Below are 22018 nucleotides of genomic sequence, written 5' to 3'. Positions count from 1 at the left end.
CTTGTGAGGCTGGGGCTTTGGGAGTACGGCTCGGCCCCGGGTCCTGCCGTTGAGGTTCCTGGGGTTGGAGAGAGGTTGCCTTGGGGGCCTCGGCCTCATTTTGCCCTACTAGGGTCTTTGTACCCTCGGTGTGGGGCTTGAAGTTCCTCAGTGGGGGTTTTCCTTCCCCCTCTCTGCATTCGTGTTGGTTTCGGGTCTACCCCTCCCTGGGTGTGGTTCCGTGTCCCTTCGGGTCCGTCGGTCCCGTCATTCTTGGTGTGTTTCACCCCCCTTTTCCTACCCCTTTTCGCGCTTATGTCGCGATGCTGTTCCCTTCGTATCGGGGTTTCCTGCATATCTCTTGCTGATGGGTGTCTTTAAGTCCATATGTACTTCCGTGCATTGGTGCTTGCTTGTCATTGTTCTCGTTGGTTCGCGGACCTCTTCGTACCTTCCAATATTATTGGAACGACTGTTGACGTCCGGTGTGGTTTTTCTCGGGTCCTTTTTCGGATTCGTTGGTCCCCTTCCGTCCAGCTTGTCTTCTTTTGCTTTTGTTTCCCCTTCTTTGCTTTCACATTGTCTCTCCAGTTTCGACATTCCTTGTCTTCGTTACGTACGCCTTGCTGGTGTATGTACGTTATGTGTATTTACGATCTGTGTGTGTCCAACTGGTGTATGAGCCGCACCACCCGGTAGATGGGTGGTGCGGTTCGTACCTCACGTGCTGGGGCCGGGGTGTTCGTTTCATTTTCTGGGCGGTGTACTCCTGTGTTCCACATTGTTTATCACAGTTTTTCTACAGCTTCTCGCTCATCTTCTTTCTCCAGTCATAGCCCTCTGGATTCTGAGGGTGTTTGGGATTTTATATGTGGGGTTGTCACTTGATTCTTTTCCCTGCTTCTGGGGGTGGGGTGGCTCCATGTGGTGCCACCTCCACCTCTGTCCTGCACCTCACCTTCTGCTGGGCATGCACTTTTGAACATATTTCAACTTCGAATTCCCATTTTTGTTCGGGTACCAGTACATACGATTCCTACAGCCTCTTAAGCGCATATCATTCGGGAGAGCCACTGGTGGTGCTCCTGGTATGTTACTCGGCTCGACTGTGTTGTGGCACGGTCGTGTCTCTGCTTTGCAGGCGAGATTGTATTGTCTGGCGGCTCTGTCGACTCTTTCGGCCAGATGCTGGTTCTCTACTTTTGGTGGGGTACTTGCCTAGTTGTGCTTGCGGGGGTTGAGCTCTGGCTCTTTGGTCCCGCCTTTCCACTGTCGGTCAACGGGTGTGCAGTTTCCTGAGCCTACTAGGCTCTATCTTCTCTACAGTTGCATCTGTGTGTGGCGTCTGCCTCCACTATATTGCTTCCTAGTGCATTTTGTTCATACCTCCTCTGACATTGATCAGGTTCTTTTTAATGTCTGTGGCTCATTTGGGTACTCAGCTTCCTCCTGTGTACCCTTGTGCGTGTACCCTCCCCCTTGTTTAGTCACTTCCCCGCTTGACAGGGTTGCGTTGATGGCTCCTCACAGGGTTGTTAGTTGTTGTGTTTTGCCTGGACACCTTGTGTGTGTTTTGTGTGGCTTTACTTTGTCCGTGTATCTTGTTCTTCCTTATACTGTGGGGGCATTAACCCGCATTTCGGTGCTTTTTGTTGGTTTTTCGGCACCTGGGTCTTTTCCCTTTCTTTGGACACTCCATCGTTCCCTCAGACTGTGCTTTTGTGTCCTCCTTTCTTGCTTGGTCTCTGTTCTCTGAACACTTCTTCTTTGTATATCTTTGGTGCCTGGCTGCACCCTGATATCCATGGTGTCCCTCTGTGTTTGTGTGACCTCACACTCCACACTTTGTGGCTGGTCGTGTACATTGCATTTCTGGCTGCTACTTGGTCTGTATTCGGGGTTTTTCCTTGCCTATTTCCGTTTTTTTCCTCTTGTGCTACACGTGGCTGTGTATCTGGGTTGATGCTTATTGACTATACTGATGTTAGGTGCTGGGGTCGGCCTCTGTCCATGTTCAGTTCACTGCTTTTGGACTACCCCAGAGTTTGGTTTTGGTGCCAAGTTCCTTAATTTTTTCTTTGTATCTCACTGCAGGCTTCTGTGTTGCATTGTCTGTGGGGGGGGGGGGGGGGGGGTAGGTGGACTTCCGGTCCACCGCTCCTGCCCTACTGGTTCCTTTTCTTGGGACGGGTAGCTGGGATTCCGGTCTTGGCTCCGGTTTTTCTTTGTTCCTTTTCCGGAACGTGTGTGTTTTTTCTGCGGTTCACATCCTGCGTAGTTCCCCTCCTGTATACCTTGGGAACGCGTGCGTTCGTTTTTTTCCTGCTGAAGCTGGTTGCGCTGCTCCTTTGGGTTGCGGGGGTGCAGTTTTGCTTTGCGTCTCGCGCTTTCGTTCGTGGTGCTCCTTTTTCTTGTTGGCCTCTGCCTGGGCCCCTGGCTCCTCGGGGTTTGGCCTTGTTGGTCCTTCGGGAGTCCTGGGGGGGGGGGTCCTCCCAGATAGGGCATGTCTGCTCGCCCGGGTTGGTTCCTTTTCGGCTCACTGAGGTTGGTTTCTCTGGCGGCCGTTCCTTCTGGTATTTGCCTGCCTTGGCAAGACCCTGCTGCTTTCCTCAGTTTCGGTCCTGTGGGTCTTCCTGTGGCTCCGCCTCTTTTTGCTGATCCATCCAGCTCTGTTCAGGGCTGGTTCGTTCTTCCCCTTGAGTCTTTGTGTCTCGGGGTTTTGTCTCTAGTTTCTCGTCGCTTGTGTGTGGGCACTGGTGGCTTCATTGTTGGTCTCTCGCCTGCGTGCTTCGTCCTGGCGGTCCTTCCGGTTGTTCTATCAGTGCGTAGGGTCCTTCGGGCTCTGATAGGGTTGTTTAGTCTTTCCCTTCGGGGATGTTCCAGGTCCGTCTGGTACCGTGTACTGTCGCCTCGTCTTGGGTGGCGGTGGCGGAGCCACTCCAGCTTGCCTTCGGTGTTGCTATTCTTTCTATTCTGTTCCGCTTGCTGTCTTGGGCGTTCTTTCACCTCCGGCCTGCTCTTGCGTTTCCAGTGCCGTCCTGGTTGTTGGCCCGGATGGTCTATTTTCTTTCTTCTCCTTGTTTTAGCCCTTGGGTTGCTGCTTGGTTAGTCAGGCCGGGGAGGCTTCCTTTGTTGTTCGGTTGCGGTTCTTCGCTGTTCTCTGCGCGTCTTAGCCTCTGGGGTCATGGACGCCTTTTTGGTTTGACCAGGTTCCCCTCAATCCCTCCTTCCTGTTCTGGGGTTCGGGTCTGCGGGGTTGTCTGCAGGGTCTTTTAGTTTTGTCTGTGGTCTTGCTTTTTAGGTTCAGGCACATGGCGTCCACCTCCCGGATCCTTCCCTCTTCTTCTTATCTTATCTGTGGTGAGGTAGCTCCGGGGAGCCGACGGGGCTCCCCCCCAGAAAACCAGCATTGAATGTAATGAAACTCCATTTTCTGGGTGAGTGCCGGAGGCTCCCCGGCATCCCTCCCTCCCTCCCTCCGGTTGGCAGTGTTTTTCGTGTGTTTTGACATCCAGCCTAAGAACTGCCAGTTGGATCGCCGGCGCGGATGGTCTGGGGCTCCCCCTTCCCCCTCCCGGGGAGGGGGGGGGGCTTGCGCAGACGGCGGCATGGCAACGTCATGATAGTTTTATAATTTTGTTTGGAGAGTTCTGTCTACTCGTTCGGCTTTCAGTAGCAATATTTTCATCAGAATAGGGGTTTGTTTTTGGGCGCCTACCTTTCTGGGTGCCTGTCCTGGTCGATGGCAGACATAGAATGCTCCCAACCACGGGGGTTTCTATAAGCCATTGTTCCTTGTGCCTCTCTGAGGGGGCCAGGTTCTGGCTCGTGGTCCCCGGTAGGCAAGAAATCCAAGCACTTTGACTTATCCCAGCAAGTTATACATATCCATTCAGCCTGGATAGCTCCGGGGAGCCTCCGGGACTCGCCCAGAAAATGGTGTTTCATTACATTCAATGCTGGTTTTTTATAGTTAATTGTAATTACTGGGGAGCTAAGTGTAGTTACAGGATGAGAACTAGGCTCGTGGTGTCCCGTCTTCCAAGTACTCTTTGTCATGTAACGTTTTGAAACTTCTGATGGTTTTGGCCTCCACCACCTTCTCACAATGATGTATGTATGTATGTATGTATGTATGTGTGCCCCGACACATTCAAGAAAGAGATCTAGGGGGCAATCTGGACGATAAACTTTCACTAGAGGACAATATCAAAGTCATTGTGAGTCTATGCTCACAATGACTTGTGAGCATAGACTCACAAGTCATTGCTCTCATAGCCTATGCTATGCTTCCAAACTTCAAAATTGCTTTGAAATAATGTAATGGGTAGGGAAATACTAAAGAAAATGTTCTTAACATTTGTGAGGCCGAAATTGGAGTAAGGAGCAGTTGTATGATGTGTGTATTATATCTCAAAAAGTACATCAGTGAAAGAAAACAGTTTGAGACAAGCTACTAAAGAGCATCCAAACCTAAAAGCAAGAATTGTGACTAGAGACTGAAGCACACATGATATGCACACTGATATGTGTGCATGTCTGACATACCCACATACATATCAAATTACCAAACTAAGTACAGTAGATATAAGAAAACAAGGCAATATGATCACATTCAGAATTGTGACTGGAATTGACAGTTGACATGGTGGAATTGTTTAACTCAATAACTTGTTAAATAAAAGGTACAGACTCAAGCTAAGAAACAAAGATGCCAAAAAAATGTCCAAACGCTTTCTTGAGAACAGGGTTGTGAATGGTTGAAACATTTTAAATGAAAAGATGGATATCAAAATCATCTGCCGTTTAACAGCATGACATTTGGTTCTGTAGCCCACAGATGGCAGCATTTACTAGACCCAGGCACCAGTTGTGAAGGTCAAAGGACCCGGGAGAACAGTACATCATTTTGTTACACTAGACTAGGGGGGGGGGTGGATTGGGGTGCCCGGATCTCTCTCTCCCCTTTCCCCTCTCACTTCTTGCTCCTCTCCACCCTCTCTCTCACCTCTTCCCTTTGCCTTCCACATCTTTTCCTCCTCACCCACCCACCTCTCCTATCCTTTCTTCCCTCCCTTCTCCCCTCCTCCTCATCTCTTTCTCCTCCTTCCCTCTCCACTCGCACTCACAGAGACAAAACTTGAAGATGCTATTTTAAACGAGGTCATATTCCCAAGGGGCTACTCAATTTGGAGACAGGACAGAAAAATCAGGAAAGGCGGTGGCGTTGCTGTACTGGTGAAAGAACACCTAAAGGTGAACGAAATAGTGACTGCCAATCCACAAGAAGTTGACGTAATAGCACTAGAGATCTGCCATGAGGATGATAAACTAATGATCATAAATGCATATAGTTCACCGCTAAGCAGCACATGGTCAAAGGAGGAGCTAGATAGTAAACGAGAAGGTCTTATAACAATAATGAGAGATCATAGCGAGAGCGGATAACGATAGTTCACGACTGTTGATAGTCGGCGACTTCAACTTGAAATCCATAGACTGGGAAGCATGTGAAGCTAAAACAGAAGATTTCTGGACCTGTAAATTTGTAGACCTCATCCTGGAAACATTCTTGTATCAACATGTTAAACAAGCTACGAGGATGAGGGAAGGGGACGTCCCCTCCATGCTAGATTTGATATTTACCAGGAAGGAGGAAGAAATATTTGACATTCAGTACCTTCCTCCCTTGGGTAAAAGTGACCATGTCTTTTTGGGAATAAAGTATGCAATGCGTTATAATCGGGAAGAAAATATGATCGTCGATGCAAATGAAAAACTTGACTTTAGGAGAGGACATTATGGCAACCTTAGAAAAATTTTTAGTGAGTATAATTGGACAGACTTGTTGCTAGGCAAGGAAGTGAATGAGATGTATGTCAGGTTTTGTGAAATATATGATAAAGGCACAAAAAAATTTATACCAAAACAGAGAAGCAGAACTAGGAAACAGGATCGGTTCAACAGAAAGTGCGAGAGGGCCAGAGACCAAAAGACACAAAAATGGAATCAATACAGGAAGAGGCCGAACCCCCAAACATACCAGCGATACAAAGATGCGAGAAACAACTACAAGGCAGTGAGGAGAGAGGCAGAAAGAAATTTTGAAAAAGGGATTGCAGACAAATGTAAAACAGAACCAGGTCTGTTCTATAAATTCATAAACAACAAATTGCAGGTAAAGGATAATATTCAGAGGTTGAAAATGGGAAATAGATTCACGGAAAATGAAAAGGAAATGTGTGAAACATTAAACGAAAAGTTCCAAAGTGTGTTTGTACAAAATGAAATCTTCAGGGAACCAGATACAATAAGAATTCCAGAGAACAACATAGAGCACATAGAGGTGTCTAGAGACGAAGTGGAAAAAATGCTCAAGGAGCTAAATAAGAACAAAGCAGTTGGTCCAGATGGAGTTTCACCATGGGTTCTGAGAGAATGTGCACCTGAGCTCAGCATTCCTCTTCAACTGATTTTTCAGGCATCCCTGTATACAGGAGTTGTAGCTGATGTGTGGAAAAAGGCTAACATAGTTCCAATCTACAAAAGTGGAAGCAGGGAAGACCCCCTTAATTATAGACCGGTATCATTGACAAGTGTAATAGTCAAAATATTGGAAAAAATAATTAAAACTAAATGGGTAGAACACCTGGAGAGAAATGATATAATATCAGATACAGTATGGTTTTCGATCTGGAAGATCCTGTGTATCAAATTTACTCAGTTTCTATGATCGAGCAACAGAGATATTACAGGAAAGAGATGGTTGGGTTGACTGCATCTATCTGGACCTAAAAAAGGCTTTCGACAGAGTTCCACATAAGAGGTTGTTCTGGAAACTGGAAAATATTGGTGGAGTGACAGGTACGCTTCTAACATGGATGAAAAATTTTCTGACTGATAGAAAAATGAGGGCTGTGATCAGAGGCAATGTATCGGACTAGAGAAATGTCACAAGTGGATTACCACAGGGTTCAGTTCTTGCACCAGTGATGTTTATTGTCTACATAAATGATCTACCAGTTGGTATACAGAATTATATGAACATGTTTGATGATGATGCTAAGATAATAGGAAGGATAAGAAACTTAGATGATTGTCATGCCCTTCAAGAAGACCTGGACAAAATAAGTACATGGAGCGCCACTTGGCAGATGGAATTTAATGTTAATAAATGCCATGTTATGGAATGTGGAATAGGAGAACATTGACCCCACACAACCTATATATTATGTGAGAAATCTTTAAAGAATTCTGATAAAGAAAGAGATCTAGGGGTGGTTCTAGATAGAAAACTATCACCTGAGGACCACATAAAGAATATTGTGCGAGGAGCCTATGCCATGCTTTCTAACTTCAGAATTGCTTTTAAATACATGGATGGCGATATACTAAAGAAATTGTTCATGACTTTTGTTAGGCCAAAGCTAGAATATGCAGCAGTTGTGTGGTGCCCATATCTTAAGAAGCACATCAACAAATTGGAAAAGGTGCAAAGACATGCTACTAAGTGGCTCCCAGAACTGAAGGGCAAGAGCTACGAGGAGAGGTTAAAGGCATTAAATATGCCAAAACTAGAAGACAGAAGAAAAAGAGGTGATATGATCACTACATACAAAATAGTAACAGGAATTGATAAAATCGATAGGGAAGATTTCCTGAGACCTGGAACGTTAAGAACAAGAGGTCATAGATATAAACTAGCTAAACACAGATGCCGAAGAAATATAAGAAAATTCACTTTCGCAAACAGAGTGGTAGACGGTTGGAACAAGTTAGGTGAGAAGGTGGTGGAGGCCAAGACAGTCCAACCCGTTCTCGCAAATTCGTAAAGTCAATATTGACTTATTAACTACGTGCATAGGTGATATACTAAACATAATAGATACCCCTAAAAAGATTCATAGAAAGCACCGACCTTACCTAACCTTGTTAGTATCTTAAGATAAGCATCTTATTGCTTCGTAATTACAATTATTACTTAACCTATACCTATTATAGGTTAGGTAATAATTGTAATTACGAAGCAATAAGATGCTTATCTTAAGATACTAACAAGGTTAGGTAAGGTCGGTGTTTTCTATGAATCTTTTTAAGGGTATCTATTATGTTAAGTATGTCACCTATGCACATATTTAATAAGTCAATATTGACTTATTAAATTTGCGAGAACGGGTTGGACAGTCAGTAGTTTCAAAGCATTATATGATAGAGTGCTGGGAAGACGGGACACCACGAGCGTAGCTCTCTTCCTGTAACTACACTTAGGTAATTACACTTAGGTAATTACACTTAGGTAATTACACTTAGGTAATTACACTTAGGTAATTACACTTAGGTAATTACACTTAGGTAATTACACTTAGGTAATTACTCATAGGTAATTACTCATAGGTAATTACTCATAGGTAATTACTCATAGGTAATTACTCATAGGTAATTACTCATTCTCTCTCTCTCTCTCTCTCTCTCTCTCTCTCTCTCTCTCTCTCTCTCTCTCTCTCTCTCTCTCTCTTTTTTTTTTTTTCTTTCTTTTTTCACACATCCCCCTTTTTCTCCCCCTCTTTTGTTCTACCTGTATCTCTGTGCTGTTGTCTGTGTGTTTCCATCTGGCTCATTATTTTTTTTATTTTTTTTTTTTTTGCCATACACGCTCATAAAATATAATAGTCTGTCATTGGCATGTGGGTCGCCCACCGATGAGAGGAACCATTACAGCGTCTTCGGATTTTCTCATTGATACTTCACATTAGTGTTATTTCTGTGTTATTATTATTATTATTATTACTATTATTACTATTATTATTATTAATTGCAAGTGTTCTCTCTATTCTGCAGGCCATACTCCAAGAAGTGACCTTAAACAGTCAGGAAAGGTAAGTGCTGTACTTGGGTACATAAATAATTCCATCTATTTTGTGTTTATTTCTCTGTGTGATATCCACTGCTTTGAAATACTGTACACATATAAAAAAGCTGCATATTTAATGCTCTCATTATTAGGTGTATATATTCTTTATTAACTGACCTTTTAATGGAATAGAATACCAAATACAGAGCAATTTTATTAAACAAAATTAATGCCTGCCAGTACAGCATCCTATGTTAATTGCGTATTTGCAGATACAATAGAGTTCATATTTTGGGCTGCCGCAGTGTTTACCTTTTCATAAAATACAACAGTACAGTACAGTACAGTCATATATGATAATTTCTTTATCAAAATAAATGCATGACAATAATTTGCTGCAGAATGTAAAATATCATACATTTAACCCTTGGACAGCGACTATGGAGAAATGGTCATACCCACCAATGCACGAAAAATTAAAAAATTCTGCAAGATAATATTTCTTAATAGAATAACTAATTTGTATGTAAAATGTAAGGAAAATACGAAAATAAGTAGATATTTATCATTGCACTTGGTGGAAGCACTCTGCAAGTCTGAGTCTGGCACTTGTCAACGCCTGGTGCTCGACTTTGCTGACGATTCCTGATTAATCCTCGGATGTTTCACTGATTGTTTTATCACTTCTTTTACTTTATTTACATCCACAGAGAGCTATTATATCCATATTTGCATCATACATGTAAAGCCCAGACAAAAATCGTTATTTGATGATAACTCCAGTCCCCTGGGGATTGTCAATAAACTATAATCATGTCTAAGGGTTAAGGATCTTCCCATTGCCAGCCACTAAGAGACCTCTCTATACAAGGTATTGTCTCCCGTCCTTCCCATTCCACATCACCAGCAATATTTGTTTTACTTGAACTTTAATTCTTTTTGATGGATTCTCAAATTAATTTAATTGTATTTATTTATGCTGAGATGCCTTAATTGTCTTATGAGGTGCAAATACTTATTGTAAATAAAATGTCATCACCTACTTGTACTTGCTGGTCATTTATATTTTAGCAGTAAGAAGAGCTGCCTCACCAGACAAGTTGACTACTCTCTCTCTTGAGGAGTACAGTATGATGTATGTTTTTATATCATCACAAAATGAAACACAAAACAATGGATATAAATTTAGATTTAGGATAGATCTTGGTAATTACTGGTTTTAAACAATGTTGTCTACAGTATTTGTAGAACAGATTGCCAAGTAGCATAATAGATATGGGATTACTGTATTTGATTTTGTTGTTGGTTAGATATACATATGAATGAATTTGGACGAATTAATGGTGGCATACTTGAAAAGTTAAAACAAAGAAACCAAAGGTCTTCTTTGCATTCTTCTTCTTCCCTCTTTTGATACTCATGTCTCCCTGTCTGGCCTCGCTATGTTGATGGTATTTTTGCTTTGACCTCATGACTAGTCTTTTTTCAGCCTTTTCTCTCCTCTCTCCTCGTAACAATCTGGTTCCTTCATTGATATATATCACATTAGTGTCATTTCTGTGTGAATATGGTTCCTTCTGTCAATTTCAAAATTGAATGAGGAATCTAATTCCTTTCTCCCTTCCTTTTCTAAACGTTCGTATTCACGGCTCCATGTATGGTTTTGTTTCCTCTGTTTACCGCTCGCTTATATACAGTGGTATGTACTTTCCCTACTATCCTCCTCCTGTGAAGAAAAGTGTTCTTGTCTCTCTTCCTCCGGGTCCTACACATCAGTGACTCTGTTTCTTGATTCTAACATTTCTTTTATTTGCCTCTCATTTTTACAATTTATTTACAAGGCTGATCTCATTGAAACTTTTAAAATACTGAACAGTTTGGAGAATATTGATCCAGACCACTTCTTCAAAAGGTCAGATGTAACTTGAATAAGGAGCAATGGTTTCAAGCTCAACAAACACAATGCAGGACAGAAAACAGATGCTTTTTCACCCATAGGGTGAATGTGCAGAATATGTGCAGAATACCCCCGTTGAAAAGCGGAGGTGCAACAGGTACTCTGAGAGAGAACTCTATCAACATCAGAGGCCCGAGACTGTTCAACACGCTTCCGCTACACATAAGGGGCATAACTGGCTGACTCCTCACAGTGTTCAAGAGAGAACTGGACAAGCACCTCCAAAGGATACCTGATCAACCAGGCTGTGACTCATACGTCAGGCTGCGAGCAGCCGCGTCCAACAGCCTGGTTGATCAGTCCAGCAACCAGGAGGCCTGGTCGATAACCGGGCCGCGGGGACGCTAAGCCCCGGAAGCTCCTCAAGGTAACCTCAAGGTAGGGTTATAAACACTTGGAACTGCCTACCTGCCGAAGCCATAAATGCCAAAACACTGCTGAATTTTATAATCCAGCTTGATAAAATCAGGATAAATGGGAAGACCTTTGATTATCTGCCAATTTCCTGTCCTCGTCAAGAGCACTAGAGAGTGGCCCCTCGGGTAAATTAAGGTAAAACTTGGGTAAATTCCAATAAACTTTAGGTAAATAAATAGCTACCTCATATGGACCACTATGCCTTCTGCAGTGTCCTTAATTCTTATGTTCTCTTACCACACTACCACTCTCCACATGACCCAATATTCACTGCCACTTCCCATATTTGCTGAGAAAATTATATTATATATAAATGCTGATTTAGTGTTTACTCTTTATTGACACTTCAATAAACAAGCATTGTATTTAATTACTAGTTTAAAATGAATTTAGTTTCTTTTACCAGGACCCAACAAGCACAACTACACTATCACCAACTAGTGAAAAATCAGATGATGAAGGATCAGGTTCTGGAAAATGTTGCAAGTGCTCTCCAGACATGGTGCACACAGAACAGCAAGAGGACATTGATTTTGAGGATAGACTATTTAGTTATGTTTATATGTAAGTTTTTTGTTTCTATCTGAACTGCCCCCCCCCCCCCACCCCTCTGTGGCTTCCTCTGCTAGATACCCCCAGGCACTCCTGCAATGCTGGGTTCCTGTTATAGTCTCAATGAACTAGGAACAAGGACCAATATATTGCCCAATTGTATGGGCTGGGAAGTGAGAATGAATCGAAGATAACCAACTTAACAAGGTGAAAAGCCAAGAACCCAGTGTTGAATGTAATGAAGCACCTATTTCTGGTAGTGCCCTGGTGGCTTCCTGAAGCTATCTTCCTGAGATTGCTCCATGCTAAAAGGTCACATTTGTCATAAGTTTTGCTTGGCCTTCTGGAGACTAGAGCCAGAACTGCCACCCCACTGGAAAAGCCTCTAGAGAGTCAGCAAAACTACAGACAACTGGAGGATTCACAGAAAATGAAGCCTCAAGACAGTGTGTGAAAATGATTTCATTTTCTGTGTTCATTTCTGTGTGAAATGATTCACACACAAACAAGGTATTCACTCAGACTAGCTGGAAACTCGTTAGTTCTAGTGATCACCATCATTCAGCTTGGCCCCAGCCTGCAGCTGGCTTCCCTGACCAATCAGTTTAGGAGCTAATGTACAGCCCACAGATGAACCAATAAACCAGAAGGGATGGGCGAGAATCGGAACCGCCAGAGCTCTACTAGAAAGTATCATTTTGTTTCATTCAATACTGGGTTTCTGAGGGAGCTCCTAAATGGCTCACTGAAGCTAACTATCCATAGAGAACAAAAAGGGACTTACCAGGAAGACAGAGGCAGCAAGCATTAGGACAAAGAAGAAAACCCAGGCTGGGAGACATGGCCCAATGCAACACATGACTGACTAATGGGCCAAGAACATTGACTAAATACTAGTCCACGAGAACCCTGTTAAAATGCTAAAATCCATGAGTCCAAATATCAGTCTAGGACACGTTGGAGAAGACCACAGCCGGTCATGTATTTGTGAATATCATAGGCCCAAGGGCCTATAATCAAGCCACAGGCTGGCTTGATTATATTACAATGTGGATGAATTGGGTAATGAGTCTTGGAATAAGAGATCAAGGAAACACAGCCAACCAACAACGCGTCTAACGAGGCATAACTTGTGACCAGCAGGTTGCGGCAAAGAGCTGCCACTGGATACAACAAATGATATATATCCTTCATGTCCTTCTAAGAGCATGCCACACAACCACAAACTCACACTGTACTATGTACCCTTTGGAAAGGAGCTGACCATTGACCCTGGGTGGCCTAGTGAGTGCTGATCACGAAGCCACAACCCAGAGCCGAGATGTCTTTGAACACACCGAGCAACAGAGGAGGATGACACAATGGAACTGAACCCCAAAAAGCTCAAAGGGGAAGCCAGTGAAGCAAGAGCTGACAAGTTACAAGAACAGTGTAACAGGCAGAACAAGAGAAACTGGTACAATGCCTAAGAGCTTAACTCTGCCCAGCAAGAATACCACACAGGCAAAGTTCAGGCACCTGCACAACAGCCTGACCAACTGGTGAGTCACCTGGAGCCAATTCAACACTGGACGGTGACAAAGATTCTGGTGGATTAGAATTAACTACCAGAAGCAGGGATATAGAAGCCGGCCGAGCATTCTAAAAGAGTCCCAGCCAAGTTCGAACCTAGGATGGAACCAACCGGGACTCTCTATTTCACCATCAACGTGATCAATGTGACCCTAGAGAAGGAGGTAAAAACCAGATTCCTGGCTAGCTGACATGCAGACTGACTATAAAGCATCCTTGAGGTCCAGACACCATCCAAGCTCCAGGCTATTAGAGCAAGCAAACTTGGGCTAAAGTGGTCATGCAGAAGGTTGGACAGGGAATGAAGCTGTTCAATCCTGAAAGATCAAGGATGTACCACTGGTCTGCCGAATCCCACTTCGGGACCTAGAAGAACCGGGACACCCACCGAAGGGACAAGGCTGCCTTAACAATGTGTCAGCTCAACCAACCCGCAGTGACCTAACTTAGTGCTGGGAGGATTCCGAAGCTGTAAGACCTAACCTCAAGAATGAGAGGGGGAAGGGGGACTGGCCAACTCTCATTAACAAGCCAAGAGAAATAACCTAATAAGCCCACGAATTGTGAGACTAGGATTTGGCAAAACAAATCAGGTGGGGTCATCGCCCCCAATTGCTGCATTAAAGGAGCGAACTGTGAAAGAGGCATCATGATCCACAAGTGGAAGCGCCCTTCCACAACACACAGTTGCGACGTCAAGCAAAGAAGGAATTTGCATCAGGATACGAAACGGTTCGAGAATCAGACCCATCCAAGGACCTATCTCAACCAATAACAGGCGAAGTCCCACCATACCTGACTGCCTCTGAGTGGGAGCATAACCTCAAGAAAACAATATACTATCTAGTAGTGGCAAGAAAAAGCCACCACAGACAAAAACCTGTGCAACGACGTCCTCAGGAAAGAGGTAAGGTGAAAAGGGCAAAGCAGGTCAAAAAGTAAGAGACCAAACCAAATCTAATGAATGGACCAACACAGCATGTCACCACATGAGGCAGACCAAATAAAATGCTGCTGCCACCTCCCAGAGGAGAGGGGCATGCATTTTGAGCAAGGCTGCCAAGGCCAGAATGAAGGCCTCTACACTCGGAGCAGAACCCAGTGATGCCTTATCTTCACAGACTTGCTCAGAGAGCCCTTCCATGAGAACTCAAACACATAAGACTGCCAGACACGTAATATGCCACTTGTCCATATTTTTTGGGAGCAACGAAGCATATTGAAAGTTCCAGAGCTGAGCATAAAAAGCACTACCCAGGAACACCTGAAAGATGAAATTTGCCTCCTTCCAATCAAGTGTGTGGGGTCTGATGGAACCACCTGCTAAGCTCCCAAGGAAAAAGAGAGGGTTGTCAACCAGCCAGGATGAACCAAAGACCTCACACAGCAGGCAGTAAGCCAAGACAGTCCCATACTAAAAAGAGACTGGGTCCATCAAGGATAATAGGTTCGAGTCCCACAAGAGGTACTAAAACAAATCTATGTAAACCACCTAAAGCATAACATTGGACGACGGAACCTCTGGAAATATGATGGCTCCAAGGCATTGAACGGGACCAGGAGTCGAACCCTTGAAGAAGCAGCTGAGCACTCATCATATATAGAAAGTCGATAAGAAAAACTCTCTTCCTGGAGCAAGAGGTCCTCTGCAGAGGGGACCAAAGTCCACAAAGGGTTGAAGGTCACCCATGGACCCTGCTCTGGCTCATCATCAGCTGTGGAAGTCTGTCATAAAGGTTCTGGAGCAGAGCCAAAGTACTTGCCTAACACTCGCAAAAACTTCATCCATCTAAGGAAAAGTTTGGAGTGGGGTAGAGGGCATTTGTTAAGATGAATGCCCCAAAACCCTGGTGGGACCAGAAGGCTCAATCTTCTCACATCCTCCGCCATGAAAAGGATGTGACCACCTCAAGAGAAGGCCGTGGTACTCCCTGAGCTAAACCTCGACCTGACTGTGAAACCTTTAGTCCAGGCGGAGGTCACCAACACCAGCAATCGAGCCCCTTGACACCATAGGGGCAAACTCAGGGTATCCACAAGATCAATATGCTGTAAATGTCTAACTCCAGTTGTCTATCAAGCTTTGCTGACTTCCTGAATACTTTCCCAGTGGGGTGGCAAATTGTCACTTGCTTTCCCCTGTCCCTCTGTAAGAGAGGGTCAGGTTCTGGTCTCCAGTAGGCCAAACACAATTTCTGCAACTGATGTGTCCTTTTGGTATGGAGCAATCTCAATAAGAAAGCTTCAGGAAGCCACTGGCATGGCTCCCCCAGAAAATGTCAGAAAATACTAAACATCTCTGAGAGAAACATTAAGAAAGCCAAAACATCAACTGAAACAGGCAAACTACTGTGCTTGTTTCTCAACACACCCTACTACCATCAGGTGTTGTCCAGAGTCACACAGGTGTCTTCCCAATCATCCATCTTGCACATATCTGGTTTCTTCCCCCCTGCCTCCTCTCGGCAACATTAAGGCTTCTGCCAAGACCACTGTCAACTTTACATGATGAGTAAGAACCTTTACTTTGAACTTAGTCTTGCAGTATGATCAACCTTCATATGTTTCATGAGCGTGTAAAGTCATGTATGGTAGTGAACTTTAGTGTTTCTGGCTGTATTGTTCACTTCAGTTCTCATTTCTGGGGTGAATTTACCCCCTGGCACTGTTAGTGAACTTTGCTAACGACAAGAGTTTAACTACTAAAGCGTTTTTCAGGTTTCTCCTTTAGTCACAAGTTACACTTCTTTAGTTACCCCCTATTGTAGAAAGTGCTTGAGAACACTATTGCCGGTAGAAGACCTGTGAGAAGTTATTAGTTGTGTTGCACACAGTTTTGGCATGTCTGTCTGCATTTCATTAATCATGTTTTATTTTCAAAAAGGCCTTCATTTACCTCCATGACACCATAGGGAAAAATCTCTTTGGGGTGGTGCTGAGGGGGCCAGCCCAGGAACAGAGCAATGAGGGTAATGAAAAGACTTCTTTCTAGGCAGCGCTCTATTTTGTGCGGGGAGTTCACTTTGGTGAACCACCCAGAATAAGGTAGATTGATTGATTGATGAAAATTAAGCTACCCAAAAGGTGGCACGGGCACGAATAGCCTGTAAGTGCTGGCCCTTTTGAGCCATTACCAGTATCAATAGATGATACTGGAGATCTGTGGATGTGCGGCTGCACCCTGCGTGATGGAAGATGTCTCCCGTGAGAATAAGGTAGTGAATGTTTGAAGGAGGTAAGAAAGAAAGTGCTTACTCTTGGTAAACTGAGTGTGTCAATGGAACCTTTCATTGTAGAGGTGCCCTGGGGTGCTGGTACAGCAAACTAGCTGTTATGTTTGTAAAAACCTATTTTCTCTTTTAGTAGTTATCATTTTACGTATTAAAATTGTATTTAGTATGCTTTATTTGTTTCTGTTAACTGCTCTCCTGTACTTTTCACTTTCCATAATACAGTATTAATTTTTTGTTTTTAATATTTCAGGCGTCGTTCTAACAGGAAAAAGCGCAGTAATGCGGATTTTCATCATCAGGTTTGCTATACAGTTGTTTATTATTTACCTCGATAAACTGTCTAGTTTTAACTCCATATTAACTATGTGTAAAGGCTTGAGACATTTATAGTGGTACAGGTAGTTGTAATTCTTTAAGCAGAAAATCCGACTGAAAGAATGAAAAGTTTCTTTCTCAGCATGACAAGTGAATGTTTAAGGCAAGGTTACTGAATGTTCCATTGGACAAGTTCATAATAGAGCACAGTAACATTCTGCCCCAGTGCAAAAATAATATTTGTTTATAGCATCCCTCCTGGGTCTTGCTGGTACTTAGGAGGAACTGGATATACCTAAAGTGTACCACCTTGATTTGGTAAGTTATACAATGAGGGCGCCTGACAGCTGAGTGGACAGTGCTTCGGATTCATAGTGCTGAGGTTCCGGGTTCGATCCCCGGTGGAGGCGGAGACAAATGGGCAAAATGTTTCTTTCACCCTGATGCCCTTCCCTGTTACCTAGCAGTAGATAGGTACTTGGGAGTTAGACAGCTGCTATGGGCTGCTTCCTGAGGGAGGGGGAGGGGAAGGGGGGGGTGGTAACAAAAAGGAGTCCTGGTCGAGGACTGGGCCACGGGAACGCTAAGCCCGAAATCATCTCAAGATAACCTCAAGATAGATTCCACAGAAATCTCTAGAAGCCTCCAGACTTCCAGAATGGTTCAGTTGTATCTACCCAGCAGACGTAACTGCTGGGTAGATAATATGTTTTCATTTTCTTAATTTCTTGTCTTTCTGTGAACCTAGCAGGTTTGTTATTTTCCTTCACTTGCTTTCTTGGCATTTCCATAATGAGGGTAATCCTAACAGTCCCCTGCTTCCTGTCCCTCTGTGAGGGGCCTCCTCACAGAGGCCCGTTTCTCTGTGAGTGACGACTTCTGGTCTCTGGTAGGCCATACAGACTCCTAGGGTTGATGTAACTTAAAGGCATGGAGATACCTCATTGACTTAGCTACAGAGAGCCACCAAGGACCCACCTGGAAGAAACGGTTAATTATATCCAATGCTTTTTCGGGGGGGGGGGAGCCCCGTTGGCTCCCCAGAGGCTCCCCAGAGGCTCCCCAGAGCTATACCAGGCTGAACAAAGTAGATGGCAAATTCCTTGGTGTTCTCATTGACCGCAAGCTGAATTTCCAGGGACACATTCTAAATATATCAAAAAACGTTTCAAACACTGTTGGCATTCTTTCTAAGATCAGATATTATGTACCTCGCCCTGCCCTGGTGACACTCTATTATTCTCTCATCTATCCTTATCTCAACTATGGTATTAATGCTTGAGGTTCTACTACCCAAAATCATTTACGTCCTCTAATTACTCAACACACAGCTGCTATTAGGACAATATCTAACTCTAGTCCCAGACATCACTCGGTACCCTTACTCAAATCTCTAAATATGTTATATGTTAGATATTAAGATATTAAATTATAATTAGATATTAAATATATGTTAGATATTAAGTCCCTGCACATCCTCTCATGTGTATTTTATATATATAAAACGCTGAACTGTAATGTCAATCCTGACCTTAAAAGCATCCTAGAAGGTTGTAACAGATTCCATGAGCACCACACCAGAAACAAATATGTATTTGATATTCCAAGAGTACGACTTAGTCAAACTAGAAATGCTTTACAAATCAAGGGACCTCGAATGTGGAATGACCTTCCAAATTATGTTAAAGACTGTACCTCTTCCAACCAGTTTAAGATAAAAACTAAGTACTACCTAATTAACTCAATGTAACCTACCTTCCCGGGAGGGGGAAGGGGGATCCCCAGGCCTCTCACGCCGGCTATCCACCCATCAGTTCTTCGGCTGATGCTAAAGGCACCGGTTGTGTGCTCCGGCTCCAGTGGTTGTTTCAGCACTGTGCCTAGAGTGTGGTGTCTGTCTTCTAGGTTGGTTGGGCTGGGGGGGTGTCGTGTTTTGTGTTCAGTTGCGACCCTCCGCTGTTATTTGCGCGCCGCAGCTTCTGTGTCCTGGGCGCGTTTTGGGTTGATCTGGTTCCGTTCTTCCCTGTTTCGTGGGAGAAGGTGTCCCGGGTCGTCCGCTATGTTTTTTGCGGCTAGCCAGCCTGTGTTCTTTGCTCATGCCCGTGGCATTCGTGAATTCGCTGCTCTTGCTGCCGTCTTGGTGGCGTGTCCTTGCTGACTTCGGGCACGGGGCATTTTGGCAGTCGTACAGGGGCCTGGCTGCTCGTTGTCTCGTGTCGTTCCCGGGCTCATTCGGGCCTCTGTTGCCTTGGGTTGGCGGTTGCAGCCAGTTGTCTCGCTTTCCGTTGAGGGGTGCGTGGTGTTCGTCTCCTGGATTCGTCCCTTTGACCTTCTTCTGTGGGTAGCTAGCTCCGGGGAGTCAACGGGGCTTCCCCCAGAAAACCAGCGTTGAATGTAATGAAACACCATTTTCTGGGTGTGACCCGGAGGCTTCCCGGCAACCCTCCCTCCGGTCGGTGGTTTTTCACGTGTTTTGACATCCTGCCTCAGAACTGATGGGTGGATAGCCGGCATGAGAGGTCTGGGGCTCCCCCTTTCCCCTCCCAGGGAGGGGGGAGCTGCGCAGACAGCGGCGCGTTGACGTGTGACGTCATACTTGTTTGCCATTTTTTGGGTGTGACCGGAGGCTCCCCGGCAACCCTCCCTCCCTCCCTCCCTCCGGTCGGTGGTTTTTCGCATGTTTTGACATCCTGCCTCAGAACTGATGGGTGGATAGCCAGCATGAGAGGTCTGGGGCTCCCCCTTCCCCCTCCTAGGGAGGGGGGGAGCTGCGCAGACAGCGGCGCGGTGACGTGTGACGTCATACTTGTTTGCTTGTTTTCTGTTGGGGGGGTTCTATCCACTAGTTAGGCTTTTGGTAGCAATTTTAACCAAAATAGGGATTTGTTTTGGGATGCTTGCCTTTCTGGATGTTTGACCCGGTCGATGGCAGGCATAGAATACTTCCAACCACACGGGGGTTTCTATAGGCCATTGCTCCCCTTGCCTCTCTGAGGGGGCCAGGTTCTGGCCGTGGTCCCCGGTAGGCCCTAAGAACTCCATACACATGACTGCTGCCAAAGTCTGACATCAGCATATCAGCCTGGTATAGCTCCAAGGAGCCTTCAGGTCACACCCAGAAAATGGCGTTTCATTACATTCAACGCTGTTTTTTTTATTGTGGCTTTTTGATCGGGCTGTGTACAACCATTAACAGTACATTAGCCAACGGTGTTTTTACATGCATGTCACTAATTTGAAACGTAAGTACATACTGGAATTATTCTATGAATACTGGATAGAACTTTCAGGCATTTGCATGGGTTAGAAGGCTACACAGCTTTTCAGGAAAGTGAAACCATTGTTTTTATATACTGTACAGTATTTTTTGTATTATATATTCAGCTGTTGAGTTTTATTGCAGAGTGAAGTATTGTACCATATACATATTCAGTGGTATTTGTAGTGTGACGGTGTTCCTCCCCTGCCTTATATTTCTCCCATGTCTGCTGTAAGAGTCATATCCACTTTACCCGAGCGTTCTCTATGTCACGGGCATCAGTTTGATATACAGTATGTGGGAGAGTGTAGTGTTCTCGCGTTGGCGAGAAATTTGTAAAAGAAGAGTATTTTGGCCTGTGGTATAGGCCCTTTAGGACGCCAATATGGCGCTGGCCCCTCCGTTTTGCCGCCAAAACTGTGTGATGTCAGTGGCACCGGATTGGTCACCGACAGTGACATTGCACAGGGAGCCAATGAGAACCGCCCCTGGCAAGTATGACGTCACGAAGGCAGGGGGGTCCGGTCATCGCGCCACTTTGGCGCCACCAGTCTGAGACAGCACACCAAGGAGGTCGGACGTGCGCTGGGGGATCCTGTCAGTTTGACAGTTTACCCCATCTCCGGAGGATTTACGCATCACCGGTGGTCTGCCAGCACCTGTGGGGTCTTCCTTCGTTCATGTGTTGGACCAGAGAGGGAATTGACGGAATATTGAGCAACAAGTGCTCCAGGGATAGGTGTTGTGCAAGAGTGGAGTCTAGGCAGTGACATCTGGGACGTCTGATAGCTTCACAGTGATGACGTAGTGGCTGGGCCAATCCTCCGTGAGGGAACCAGTCTGGCACGACACATCAAGGTGGACGGATGTGCGAAGGTTGGTCCTGTCAGATTTGACAGTTGTATCCCGCTCCTGTGGATTTTACGCGTCACCCGTAGTCTGCAAAGTATGCCGAGAGGTCTTCCTTCATTCCATGTGTGGACCGAGGAGGGAATTGACGGGATATTGAGCATCAAGTACTCCAGGGTCGGGTGCTGTGCAGAGTGAAGTCTAGACAGTGACGTCTGATAGCTTCACAGTGACGACGTAGCGGCCGAGCCAATCCACCGGGAAGCAGTGAAAGAAGAAAACTAATTGGGAATCAGGACGACTGCAGCCGAGAAGTAGGTTGGCAGCCGTAGTTGTGAGGAGAAGTCGACGGCCGGGAGACCGACTTCAACCCTGCAAGACATTGTGGAGGAGCACGGACCTGCGGAGGACAGAGCACGGAGACGACACGTTTATTTTGGGACGTTGATTGGGTTCCTGGAGAACGCATCAGTGTGTGTGTGGGGGCATTCCCTACAACGAGACGAGAGCCGGGACCAGGAGCAGCAATTCAACTCTCACCGGAGGACGAGTCCACATCAGTGAGGTGGAAGTAGGTGATTCTAGTTTCCCTCCCAATTTTCCTTTAGTCAGCTATATATTTAGCCAGAGTATCTTTCATGTCGTGAGCAAGGCTCACCTATGTCTATGTCACGGTAGGACACAGTTGTGAGAAGTGAGGCTGTAGAAACCTCTCACGGTATAAATATTTGCGGTGTGTGGATGCACCTGATATCATTGAAGAGTTTACTGTGTCGTTGATGATTTCTTTCATGTGACATTAATATGATAACTTATGCCAGAGAATATATATATAAGTGTACCAGTTATTGGTGTTAGGCTGTGTGCCCAGTATTTATCTTATTATTATTGATATTGATGAATTTATCTCTGTATATGTACTGTATATGTTGGTGTGATGAATAACATTTCCATGTGTGCAGTGATTGTGTTATCGCCTTCGAGAGGAATTACTGAATCTAAGAACAGTACGCAGGCGATGAGTCACAATAACG

At 44.9% G+C, this 22018-nt stretch overlaps 1 protein-coding gene across 1 annotated transcript in view; it reads left to right on the top strand.

The window, feature by feature from the left end:
• Nucleotides 1–22018, top strand: part of LOC123772523 (insulin receptor) — a 106213-nt gene that overhangs the window by 40008 nt on the left and 44187 nt on the right. Inside the window, exons 15-17 of the mRNA XM_069325820.1 lie at nt 8818–8855; nt 11611–11768; nt 16812–16860. Of these exons, the coding sequence (XP_069181921.1) occupies nt 8818–8855; nt 11611–11768; nt 16812–16860 (245 nt within the window). The remainder of the gene's footprint in view (nt 1–8817; nt 8856–11610; nt 11769–16811; nt 16861–22018) is intronic.

Source organism: Procambarus clarkii, chromosome 17 (genome assembly GCF_040958095.1).
Source record: "Procambarus clarkii isolate CNS0578487 chromosome 17, FALCON_Pclarkii_2.0, whole genome shotgun sequence".
Classification (NCBI taxonomy): domain Eukaryota; kingdom Metazoa; phylum Arthropoda; class Malacostraca; order Decapoda; family Cambaridae; genus Procambarus; species Procambarus clarkii.
The sequence above is the reverse complement of the archived record's forward strand: the minus strand, read 5'-3'. Positions and strand labels throughout refer to the sequence as shown.